The 13,187-nt window shown below is 43.5% G+C and overlaps 1 protein-coding gene across 1 annotated transcript in view; it reads right to left on the bottom strand.

Moving 5' to 3' along the window:
- The window catches only part of LOC117390441 (estrogen receptor beta-like), a 54,383-nt gene that overhangs the window by 22,563 nt on the left and 18,633 nt on the right, over positions 1-13,187 (bottom strand). The window contains exons 2-5 of the mRNA XM_033988184.2: positions 5,541-6,001; positions 1,773-1,972; positions 1,022-1,138; positions 785-939 (exon numbers count right to left, since the gene is read on the bottom strand). Coding sequence (XP_033844075.1) covers positions 785-939; positions 1,022-1,138; positions 1,773-1,972; positions 5,541-5,950 — 882 coding nt within the window. The 5' untranslated portion in view covers positions 5,951-6,001. The remainder of the gene's footprint in view (positions 1-784; positions 940-1,021; positions 1,139-1,772; positions 1,973-5,540; positions 6,002-13,187) is intronic.

Raw genomic sequence — 13,187 nt, 5'->3', positions numbered from 1 at the left:
TTTATCATTAGATACACAGTTAAACAGCCATTTTTTTCATATCTATGCAAATCCATCTGCAGTATTTGTAACTTGAATAAGTAATAAATATAGAAACGGTTAATTAACAAGATTCAAAAGTAGCTGCATTTATTTGACATTAAATTTGGTTGCATTTAGTGACATTTATCTTACAGTTATTGTAAATAGTGTAATATCATGTAATTGTGTTCTCATGTTGTGTGTTTAAATGTCTAAATGTCTGTGTTTTCATATCGAATGTTTCATGTTTGCTAACTTTTATTTTATGTGGAAACTTTTTTGTAGACGCATTGATTAATATGTACTGTCCTAATAAAAAAAATAAATAAATAATTAAAAAAAAGTCTGCACATGCCCAGATGCTTTGGCACAAATGTTGGTCACTTAATGCAAAAACACACACGGACAAACTAGATTTAACACACTATGTTTATTTGACTTTATAATTACGTTTATTTTAGGTTAAATATGAGCCACATTTAACTGGTAATAATCCAGAAACACATTAGCGCAGAGAAACATGGAGATAACCAATTTTATTTTTAGGTAGAGATGTAAAATATTGTACCTGCTGTAGTAGCTAAACACACTAAATATTAAAAATCTATTTAGTTGTTTAACATAAATGAACGTGTACTACACTTTCAACTGACTGAGTAAAGTGATGAAAAAACAGTTAAGCTAATGACTAGCATGACACAAATTCAGCAAATGACTCTTTTTGTGAACTGCACCAGCCCAGTACTGTTATCAGGGGTGTTACCTGGGGGAGGGGGGTGACAGGGGTGAGGGGGGGCTCCAGGTGTAACTGTCTCTGGCTCCGACAGGTGAGACCCACCCGAACCAGGCCCCGCCCCCCGGATAAGTTACCACGGCGATGACGGGAGCCTCGGTAACTGCAGCGCTCCCTCCTCACACCTGCAGTAAGAAAAGACGTTTTACTTCCAAAGAGACGGTTCTGCTGCAGTTTGACTTTAGCGCTGATCTGTGCAGGACTCACCGCACTTCATCATCCCGACCTCGTAGCACTTACGCAGCCTGCACGCCTGGCAGCTCTTCCTGCGGTTCTTGTCGATGGTGCACTGGTTCGTGGCCGGGCAGATGTAGTCATTGTGACCTGGAAGTCACTTTTATATTTAAAAACATTTAACGGTGCACTCTGCAATCAGCTCGTCACCATAAAGATAATGCTAATGCTTTTCCTGAATAAAATATTAATACATTTATTTAAGACGATGTTCAGTCAAGTCATGTTCCAGGACAAGGATAGAACCAGGTTCTAGCTCTGCAGTCCTTTAAAGGTTCTACAGTATGGAATAAATCTTCTATTTAACTTCTAACTTTTATCTATTTTGGATTTATTCAAAGGTGTTTTTACTGGTAGTGGAGTCACCGCTCCACAGATTCGACCTGTAACTTTGTCTAGTTGAACATTTCAGAGACCATGTGGTGGCCAGTGGTGCACTGTTCTTGTACCTTGTATCTTCCTCTGCAAGAAGTCCTGGTGTAGGTCTAGGTTTAGGTTTAGTTCTGAGTCTAGGTCTAGGTCTAGTTCTGAGTCTAGGTCTAGGTTTAGTTCTGAGTCTAGGTCTAGGTCTAGTTCTGAGTCTAGGTCTAGGTTTAGTTCTGAGTCTAGGTCTAGGTCTAGGTCTAGTTCTGAGTCTAGGTCTAGGTCTAGGTCTAGTTCTGAGTCTAGGTCTAGGTCTAGGTCTAGGTTTAGTTCTGAGTCTAGGTCTAGGTCCTGGCCGTACCTTGGATGCTCCTCTTGAAGAAGGCCTTGCAGCCTTCGCACGACCACACGCCGTAGTGGTATCCGGAGGCGTAGTCGTGACACACGGCGCAGAGGTGCATGTCCGAGCGCAGGGGGGCGGAGCAAGAACTGACCCCCTCTGACCCCTCCTCCTCCACACGCTTCAGGGTTGTGATCTTTGACCCACAGCCCAGGAGAGAGCTGGAACATCAGAGAAGCAGCTCGAGTCATGTGGCTCAACATTGAAATCACGATTATTTCCAAAATAATTGTGAGTAGTTGAATTTAAACTCGATACCGATTGTTTAGAATCCAGAGCAACTGATGCAACTGAACTTTTAGGCCGATATATGGGGCCAATTTTGATTATTTTCCCCAAGTTGTGCTATTTAAATTTACTATAAATAAATGAACTTCTGTAATAACAAAACTACAAAAATCTGCAAAAGGAGTTGATTAATAAAAACAATAATAATACAAAAAAACAGTGATATTTTTGTGTTTCATTCTATTGACTTTAGTGCGATGGTTGAACCTTTACAGACGCGTTTGTCGTTTTTCTGATGGACTGTGAAGTATAATGTGATCGTCGTTATGGAGACAGTGATATGAATAAATAATAATGATAATAAAACACCAGATTAAGGCTTTTTTTTGGTCCATATCAGACAAACGTCTGCAAAGAGACGAGCACAGGGACGGAGTGACATCGCACGAGTCACAAGAGAGGGAGAGAAGAGAGACAGAGGAGGGAAGAGAAGGAGTGTGAGGAAGAGAGAGAGGGGGAAGAGAGAGGGCATGAGAGAAAGAAAGACAGAGAGAGAGAGGAGAAAGAGAGCGAGAGAAAGGTGGAGAGAGAGAGGGAGAGGAAGAGAGACAGAGGAGGGAAGAGAAGGAGTGTGAGGAAGAGAGAGAGGGGGAAGAGAGAGGGCATGAGAGAAAGAAAGACAGAGAGAGAGAGGAGAAAGAGAGCGAGAGAAAAGTGGAGAGAGAGAGGGAGAGGAAGAGAGACAGAGGAGGGAAGTGAAGGAGTGTGAGGTTTTACAGCCGACAGGAAGAGAGAAAGAGACAGAGAGGGGGAAGAGAGAGGGCGTGAGAGACAGAAAGACAGAGAGAGAGGGGAAAGAGAAAGAGAGCGAGAGAAAGATGTAGAGAGAGGGAGAGGAAGAGAGACAGAGGAGGGAAGTGAAGGAGTGTGAGGTATTTCAGCCGACAGGAAGAGAGAGAGGGGGAAGAGAGAAGGCGTGAGAGAAAGAAAGACAGAGAGAGAGGGGAAAGAGAAAGAGAGCGAGAGAAAGATGGAGAGAGGGAGAGGAAGAGAGACAGAGGAGGTAAGAGAAGGAGTGTGAGGTATTACAGCCAACAGGAAGAGAGAGAGGGGGAAGAGAGAGAGCATGAGAGAAAGAAAGGCAGAGGGAGAAAGAGAGAGAGAGAGAGAAAGATAGAGAGGGAGAAAGAGAGAAAGAGAAGGTAAGTAAAGGAGTGTGGGGTATTACAGCCGACAGGAAGAGAGAGAGGGGGAAGAGAGAGAGCATGAGAGACAGAAAGGCAGAGAGGGAGAAAGAGAGAGAGAGAGAGAAAGATAGAGAGGGAGAAAGAGAGAAAGAGAAGGTAAGTAAAGGAGTGTGGGGTATTACAGCCGACAGGAAGAGAGAGAGGGGGGGAACGTGAGAAAGAAAGACAGAGAGAGAGGGGAAAGAGAAAGAGAGCAAGAGAAAGATGGAGAGAGAGGGAGAGGAAGAGAGACAGAGGAGGTAAGTGAAGGAGTGTGAGGTATTACAGCCGACAGGAAGAGAGAGAGAGACAGAGAGGGGGAAGAGAGAGGGCGTGAGAGACAGAAAGACAGAGAGCGAGGGGAAAGGAGAGAGAGCGAGAGAGGGAGAAAGAAAAGGTTAGTAAAGGAATGTGGGATATTACAGCCGACAGGAAGAGAGAGAGACAGACAGAGAGAGAAGGAAAAGGAGAGAGAAAGATAGAGTGGGAAGAGAGAGAGATAGAGAGAGAAGGTAAGTAAAGGAGTGTGGAGTATTACAGCTGACAGGAAGAGAGGAAGAGAGAGAGAGGAGAAGGTAAGTAAAGGAATGTGAGGTATTACAGCTGAGAGGAAGAGAGAGAGGAATAGGGAGGGAGAAAGGGTGTGAGAGAGAGATGAGAGGGTACGAGGAGGAGAGAGAGACAGGGAGGAGAGAGAATGAAGACAGCTGATAGGAAGAAAGAGCGAGAGAGTGGAGGGGAGGGAGAAAGGGAGAAAGATGACATGGGGACAGAGGGGGAGAGAGAAGACAACTGAAAAACTGAGGTATTACAACTGACAGAAACAAAAGAGAGAAACTGAGAGAAGCAGAAAAGAAGGAGGACGGGAGAGAGAGGGGAGGTGGGAGGTAGAGATAAGAGAGAGGGGCAGAGACAAAGAAGTGAAGGAGAAAGAGAGAGAGAGAGACAGTAAACAGTCCCATCTCAGACACTGGACGTGATAATGACACAGTTTTGTTGCTCAGGTAAAGACGTGTCTGAGAAAACGACAAAGCGTCTCAAAGTCTGAGGGAAATAAATCAGCGTCGGCTTTTCGTAGTGGACATTCGTACTGCCTCTCCACAGATCTGACCTGTAACTCGGGCCAGTGCCACTACCCACTGGTTTAATGCCATACAATTTAAACTATTTATTAATCCAAAACTAGGACTAAAACCGTAGAAGTAAATGAAGACGATGAGGATATTTTAAGTGCTTTTCACCGAGTTTTGCTGTGGCGGTAAAGCTAACAACTAGCATGGTAACAGTGCACTTCCTGAGACAATAAAACACTATAATTAGATAAAGTCAGTTCACAGTGGACTTATTTTTACCTCAGGAGCCTCTTGTATAATATATCTGTACTTGGGGAAGACACTTTTTGCTCAAATTATGGACGCACAGATATTGATAACGGTATCGGATATCGGTTTGATCCCAGGTGCCGGTACTCGTACTCATCAAAGCGCAGACGATATCAAGAGCTGACACCACTGTAATTGTACTGTATCTTAATTTGACTCAGTGCTCACCTCTGACCTCTGAGCAGAGACGAGTCGACAAAGAAGAACATGAAGTGCACATTAATCTCAGCTTTAATCACATATGACCGCCACACCAACTGTACAAATATTTAAAGGTTTGTACAGTTTAGAGAATATCTGCGCAGTGTTTACGATAGCAGCAAGCTAACATGCTAACAAGGCTAAGTGGTATTGTGGTTCTTTGCTGGTGCGTGCATTGTAACTTATTGTAATTGACAAGGTTTTTAATGTCCATATTGGTGAGAATGTGGCCGTGGTTAAAGTAAAACACCATTCCCTGCTTTAAGGAAGTATTTTTTTTTCATTTTAAATATCCCTCAAATAAGCATTCATAAGAAAAAAGTAGGCTTACATGAATTATATAATGAAATAATGAATTGGATTTAATAATAAATAGTCATAGAACCCCAGTAAAAATAATGTCTGGTGTCAGTATCAGTATTGGGTATTGGCAAGTACTCAAAATGAAGTACTTGCACTCGTACTTGTTTTGGAAAAAGTGGTATCGGTGCATCTCTAGCTCAATTACATCGGAAAAGTAGTTGTAAATGATCATCAACCCAAACGAGGACAAAAACACCATTAGACGTGTATCTTAATTAAACAGAAGCTCAAACTGACAAAGCCCCACGTACCACTGAAGGTTCACTCACCACAGTTTGAGAAACACTGTGACAGACTGCCCCGCCCCAAGTGAAAACAGCCCCACCCACCTGCTGCTGGTGAACTGCGGTTTGGCTTCCATCCAGGCGTGGTGGGGGGTGGGCTCGTTGTAGAGGATAGGGGGAGGGCAGTGCAGAGCCAGAGCAGAGACGTTGGCGTGTCCATGGGGCGACCAGAAGGGGGCCTCAGCGAGCGCAGGCCGGGGGTAGCTGAGCACAGAGGGGCTGTAGAAGGAGAGGGGCGTGGGGGGGTAATCCTGGGAGCTGTCGGTGTATGGAGCCGGGATACACACCGCGTGGTCCAGTCCGGAAGGGGGGCTGTACACCGGAGCTCTGTGCCCAGGGGAGAGAGCTCGATCCTGGGATGGTTTACTGGAGTCGGCCTCCTGCAGCTGGAGCAGAGGCTGGGGCTCCGGAGCAGAGGGGGACGTCATGGTGCTGCTGCCCCCACTGTGCAGCATCCAAGGCGGGTAAAGAGGATGGGACAGTGCCTGCTCCCACGAACAACAAGTCTGCAGAGAAAAGAAAGAATAAAGTTAAGAGCGGAGGATGGAGAGGAGAGGGTCAGAGGAGCAGAGGATGAAGAAGAGAGGGTCAGATGGAGCAGAGGATGAAGAGGAGAGGGTCAGAGGAGCTGAGGATGGAGAGGGTCAGAGGAGCAGAGGATGAAGAGGAGGGGGTCAGATGGAGCAGAGGATGAAGAGGAGAGGGTCAGATGAAGCAGAGGATGAAGAGGAGAGGGTCAGATGAGCAGAGGATGAAGAGGAGAGGGTCAGATGGAGCAGAGGATGAAGAGGAGAGGGTCAGAGGAGCAGAGGATGGAGAGGAGAAGGTCAGAGGAGTAGAGGAGGAAGAGGAGAGGGTCAGATGGAGCAGAGGATGAAGAGGAGAGGGTCAGAGGAGCAGAGGATGGAGAGGAGAAGGTCAGAGGAGTAGAGGAGGAAGAGGAGAGGGTCAGAGGAGTAGAGGAGGAAGGGGAGAGGGTCAGAGGAGCAGAGGATGAAGAGGAGAGGGTCAGATGAAGCAGAGGATGAAGAGGAGAGGGTCAGATGAGCAGAGGATGAAGAGGAGAGGGTCAGATGGAGCAGAGGAGGAAGAGGAGAGGGTCAGATGAAGCAGAGGAGGAAGAGGAGGGGGTCAGAGGAGCGGAGGATGGAGAGGAGAGGGTCAGATGAAGCAGAGGAGGAAGAGGAGGGGGTCAGAGGAGCAGAGGATGGAGAGGAGGGGGTCAGATGGAGCAGAGGAGGAAGAGGAGGGGGTCAGAGGAGCAGAGGATGGAGAGGAGGGGGTCAGATGGAGCAGAGGATGAAGAGGAGGGGGTCAGAGGAGCGGAGGATGAAGAGGAGGGGGTCAGAGGAGCGGAGGATGGAGAGGAGAGGGTCAGATGAAGCAGAGGAGGAAGAGGAGGGGGTCAGAGGAGCAGAGGATGGAGAGGAGGGGGTCAGATGGAGCAGAGGAGGAAGAGGAGGGGGTCAGAGGAGCAGAGGATGGAGAGGAGGGGGTCAGATGGAGCGGAGGATGAAGAGGAGGGGGTCAGAGGAGCGGAGGATGAAGAGGAGGGGGTCAGAGGAGCGGAGGATGGAGAGGAGAGGGTCAGATGGAGCAGAGGATGAAGAGGAGAGGGTCAGAGTTTCAGAGGATGTAGAGGAGAGGGTCAGATGAAGCAGAGGATGAAGAGGAGAGGGTCAGATGGAGCAGAGGAGGAAGAGGAGAGGGTCAGATGGAGCAGAGGAGGAAGAGGAGGGGGTCAGAGGAGCGGAGGATGGAGAGGGTGGAGGATTATTACGAGATACTGAAGCAGCTGCTGCCCTTTTTTTGCCCTGAACTAATTTCCAAGAAGCTTTTGAGGAACAAATGAATTTTAATGAAAAATGCATTTCAAATCAAGGACATGGACTAAACTGGATCATCTGTCCTAATGTTTTGTCCAGCTGCACTATGGAACTTTTCTAGTGTTCGCTACTGTGGAACATTCCGGGTAACGACCTGTAATGTCCCACAGTATGGCATTAAATATATCGATTTTGCAGTTATTCAATTACAGGTGTTTTTCTTGCTCAAAATGACTATGAAAAACGTGCCTTATTACAGTGAGTGGACTCTTGACCTGAGCTCTAATTCGGACTATGGTGGCGTGACCTGCCCGTCTCCATGGAGATAGATAAGCCTAACGCTCTACTGTGGAACATTCAAGGCAATGCAATAAAATCTCCATGGAGACGAGCAGGTAGGTGGCAGCAGGCTCTCCATCAGAAAAGTTACATTGTGCAGCTTTAAGATCTCTATACATTATACCATTCTGAGTAAAATAATAAAAATAAATAAAAATGACCCAGTTCATTACAAAAAGATGACATCACCAGGACGGCCAAGTTAGTCAGCGAACAGTACAATCTTAGCCATAACTCATTTTTTATTGTTTCTATTGGCTCATAAAGTTATATTCACGTTTACGATCAAAGTTCGTGCTCCCAGAAACTTAACCTACTTTAGCTACAGATGTCAAAGGTCAAACTCAGATATAATAATCAACACTTTGTACCAAATGTTGAAATAAAAGTTTAACATCTCAGGCTAAGTTATTCCATAGTCAGATAAAAATATGCACATTTACAATAATTTTACACCAATATCCAACCAAACTAAGTAAAAACCGGACAACAAACACTGAACCCAGTCTGGCCAGTGTAATATATGACCATAAATATCTAATCTTCCTGCTATTGGTCAGTCCGTTCATACTCTGAGTGAGTGACAAGCCGTTTTAACCAATCAAAGTGAAGTACGAGCTCTCAAAAACAACATATGGCTTTAGTCAAGACAAATGGAAATCAATATTTTTCCAGCTGGTGGATGAAGTACTCAGCTTTGTTACTTAGATACAGCGGTAAAAAGTTATTCAAGTAAAAGTATTACATGAAAAAAATCTACTTAAGTGAAGCTACTGGACAGGAACTTTAGTCAGGATGTAATAATAACTCCTCAAAACATGTGAAAAGTACTTTTTACTTTGTAGTCCAGTTCAAAAATGTAGAGGAGCAGAAAGTACAAATGCCGCTCTTAAATTTAGTGAAGTTTCAGTATAAAGTATCAACTGTAAAATGTATGTATTGTGAGTACAAATACCCCAAAATTCTACTTACGTACAGTACTTTACCACTTGTACTTCATTACCTTCCCCCGCTGCGTGTCCCTGCATTAGTGTAATGAGATGCATTTGCCAAAGGAGCCTGATAAACTGCAGGGTCACACTGGGAAATACATCTATCAAATGAACGCAAAGTCTGATGTTTAGCCTCTTAAAATCTCCAGACTGTGTGACGTCTCAGCCTCTTTCTGGGTGAGTAACAGGTGATTTTAACCAATCACAGAGAAGTATCACAGAGAAGAAACACATGGCTTTAGTTGGCCTATACAGTTGTCCCTCGCTATATCGCGGTTCACCCTTCACTGTTTTGTGGATTTTTCATGCTTTTTTTTACAGTGTATGATCGTGCGTTGTGTTCTGCGTCCTGATTGGCTGTTGGACTGTAGACCATTGTGTTGTGCGTCCTGATTGGCTGTTGGACTGTAGACCATTGTCCATCAGTCTCCTCCGTGCCGTGTCTCCTGTCCAGCACTGAATGTGTTCAGACAAATTTACATAAACGTTGGATCGAAAATACAGCGCCAAGACGAAGAGGCGCGGTCAGAGGAACTGTGAAATACACATGAGTCAATATTAATGAATTAAACAAGAGAGAAATGTGAGAAAATGTTAATGCCTGTGTGAGAAAAGTGTATAAAGTGTGTGGTGAGGGGTTTTACAGACAAAAACAGAGAATAACTGTAAAAAATAAAGCTGATACTTCACCTATTGAGGGTTATTTTTAGAACGTGACCCCTGAGATAAACAAAGGAGCAGTGGACAGCTAGTGGATCATTATGCTATAATGTGCACAATTTAAACCGCAATATTCATCTAAAATGACTTAATAAAAGAAACAAATGTGCTGTTTTCCACATTAGAAAACTTACCGTGACTGACGTCACGGTAAATGTCACAACAAACAACGGTGCCTCCTATGGACAGCTGCATATCAGCGAGCAGTGGATTTTATTTTATTTTTTTCCCATTTGTACGAAAATGATTAGGTGAATCTTACATGTATCACAGTTTAAGAAAATAAAACTGGAGCACAAAGTAGCTACAGAGCAGTGGATGATGAAAACAAGTTGATCTGTAAAATGGTTTCTTGAAAAGAACATGCAAAAAAGCCTCAAGTGAGTAACTGATGAGGGAAAACAACTATAACATGGTTAAAAGCTCTGAAAAATCCATTTTGTAGGATAAGTCTGATTTAAGAGTACATGACAATCACGCAGTTGTTTGTCAGACGCACCACCTGCACAGGCCCATGTCCAGTGTCCGTCTGATACACCTCTACCCTGAGCCGATCCGTAAAGTCCAGAGGAAAACACTAGACAGACTTTAGAATCTCGTGTGTTCCATATGGGGAAGTGAGGACACAAAGCTTGAGAGCACTCTCAGTATTTTGGCCCTGTCGATCTCTCAGCAGGCTCTGGACTCTGCACATGTGGAGTTTACGACAGGAAGAGGCACAGCTGAGACGTGTCCAAAACCCCCAAAAAAACAGACACATCTGAATGTGAATATGTCACCACTGAACACTCTGAACACTCTGAACAGGAGGCTGTGGGTCACAAACCTCATGTTTGTACCTGTGGTCTGGAGCCTGTCCTCTGTTACACATCATACATCAGGATTTTTGAAGAAACCACAGCCAGAGGTGTGAGGAGCCAAAAATGTACTCAAGTAAGAACAGCCTACTGTTACTTCCAGGACTTAACATGATCCCCGTTTGGGAGTGTGATGGAAATTTAAGTGTACTCTTTGTGTTAATGAAAAGACCCAGACCAGACATTAACACGTGTGAAGACTCTGTCCTCCAGGAAAGTCTTTGTCTCATCTGTCCTCAGCTGTAAAAGTTCATAATCTCATGAGTGTGAAACAAAAGTCACTGCTTTGAAATGTATGAAGCTTTGGGGGAACTAAGGAGCACAGGGAGAGACGCTCGAGGGGACAGACTCAGAGACTTGGGACACCAGAAGTTTGTACACCAGTCTGTACAGAGCAGGTCTGGGCCCTGTCCTGTCTGTATCTGCTGTAACAAAGAATAAACCTTTTTTGTATTGCATAACTCACCAGGCTTCACAACAGGGAGAATGGATTCCCCTTTCTCTTGAATTTTCAGAGCAAAATATCTGGGAAAGATGTTTGGAGGATCCACCAACCTTATTGTGGTGTTTAATGGAAATGTTCTGGCAACTGTTTAGGTCTGTTCCCCTAACTGTTCCCTCGAGCTTTAGTAACTACTGCTTTATAAATGTCTTCAGTGGGACAGTGTACATTTATACACATTATATAATATACATGGACCCAAACTGTCTGAAACTGTCTCCATATATAAATAAAGGAACTTGAGAAAACTATTATTCAAGCAGGAGCAACCCTCTGGACACAACCTCCGATTAATAATTAATAATTAACAAAAGTTCACTCTAAAAACACAAATGGGCTTTGTGGACTACCTCCTAATGACATAATAAGGTGGACATGAACACTGTGTGCTCTGGAGAACGGACCAGAGTAAATGTTTGAAATGCCAATCCTCCTGGACGTGTTTAAAATGTGCACAGAGGATCAGATATGGAATTTAAACTAATCTAATCACAATAGTCGTCAGAAAAAAAACGTACTTGGGTCTTTTCTAAAAAACATTTGAGTCCTTTACGTCTCCTCTGTCACGTGTGCACCGCTCACACACTCACGAGCCCTCAGCCTTTAAATCCTGTTCACTCTGTCCAGACACAACCCAAAAAAAACCAAACAGGGCCGAGCGTCCGCGGGGTCATCGCCCGGACAACGTGACCCGATATACACACCTTTCACCTGGTTCAAAAAGAAAAACCTGGACGTGAGCGGAGAAAAACAAGAGAGCGGACCGTAGAGAGAGTAAAGCGAGCTCCTCTGGGTTTTTTAAAAGTCCAAACACAACGATTTGCTTGTGTTAAAAGGTGCACTAGTAAGCAAGCTTGCCTCTCCACAGTTCTTACCCGCCATCTGTTATTCTGGGATATTCCAGGCAAAGCGATTTCATCAGTCGCTCCACCAGAAAGGTTACATAATGAACCTTTAAGAGTTTGCGCTTTTCCGCTTTTTGCAGTACGCACTAGGGTTCTAAAAAGTATTGAAACTCTGATCATTATCGATACTAAAACTACTATTCGACTACTACTCATTTCTGCAGGTGTCAATACTAAAAAGTCCCATTCACAGGACAGAAATGAACCTTTCCTGAAGATCTTTAGAATGATCTTGAGCTGTAACAGAACAAGAATAAGACACATAGACTAGTACACACCCATGGACCACTATGACCCTACTGCACACTGAGGGAGTACACACACATATATATATAAGACACATGGGAATAGGAAAGAAAGTACTGCATTTTCTGGACTATACGTCGCTCTGGAGTATAAGCTGCACCAGCCAAAAATGCATAATAATGAAGAAAAAAACATATAAGTCACACTGGACTATAAGTTGCGTTTTGGGGGAAATTTATTTTACAAAATTCGAGACCAAGAACAGACATTTTATCTTTAAATTCAAGTTATAATAATAATAATAAAATGTGGAACAACAGGTTGAATATCAGTACATCACGCTAACGTAACACATTTATATTTATTCAGCGACATGAAGCAGACAGAACTGAACACGTGTCTAACTGTTAATATCTTACATTAACAAACCAATCAGATAAATAAAGAAGAAAAAACAAGCAACAAGTTTACTCTGGATCTCACTCCAAATCAATAAATCCATTAAATTCTTCATCCTCGGTGTCACTTCTGAACAAATCCACCAACTCCAGAGGAAGATGAAGCTCCGCTAACTCTTCTGTGTGACTGTCAAACTGGTACAAGTCCAGAGAATAACGAAGATGTGAAATTATATGTTTTTAATCATTTCACGTATTAGTCACATCTGAGAATAAGTCGCACCTCTGGACAAACTATGAACAAAAGTGACACTTATAGTCTGGAAAATACAGTAATACCATTTTAAAGTGTGCTGAAATCACATTCTGTTGTTCTAAATAGTGTTTTTTATCATCACCGTGGTATCAGAATCAGTATTGCGTATCGAGTCTATTCCTTATTATCAAATTCGACACTAGTGCAGATTCTGTGTAGACTCTGTTGTTAAATGTCCCTGGTTGAATCTGTGACGTGAAATAAAGCGCTGGGTGAAGTCATTCTCCGCAGATTTAAAGTCATTCATCAAACTGTACACACCTCGTCTGGACAAATGGCACTGGGACGCCGCTTTAGCTTTAGGATCGTTAAACGTGCAACAAAAAGCGCACACCACAGTCACAAAGAGAGGAAGAGTCCTAATATAATTCCATTACTATTGTTGTATTTATTGTCCATTACCATTGTTGTATTTATTGTCCATTACCATTGTTGTATTTATTGTCCATTACTATCGTTGTATTTATTGTCCATTACCATTGTTGTATTTATTGTCCATTACTATTGTTGTATTTATTGTCCATTACTATTGTTGTATTTATCGTCCATTACTATCGTTGTATTTATTGTCCATTACTATTGTTGTATTTA

Source organism: Periophthalmus magnuspinnatus, chromosome 22 (assembly GCF_009829125.3).
Source record: "Periophthalmus magnuspinnatus isolate fPerMag1 chromosome 22, fPerMag1.2.pri, whole genome shotgun sequence".
Lineage (NCBI taxonomy): Eukaryota > Metazoa > Chordata > Actinopteri > Gobiiformes > Gobiidae > Periophthalmus > Periophthalmus magnuspinnatus.
This window is presented reverse-complemented; position numbering and strand designations above follow the sequence as displayed.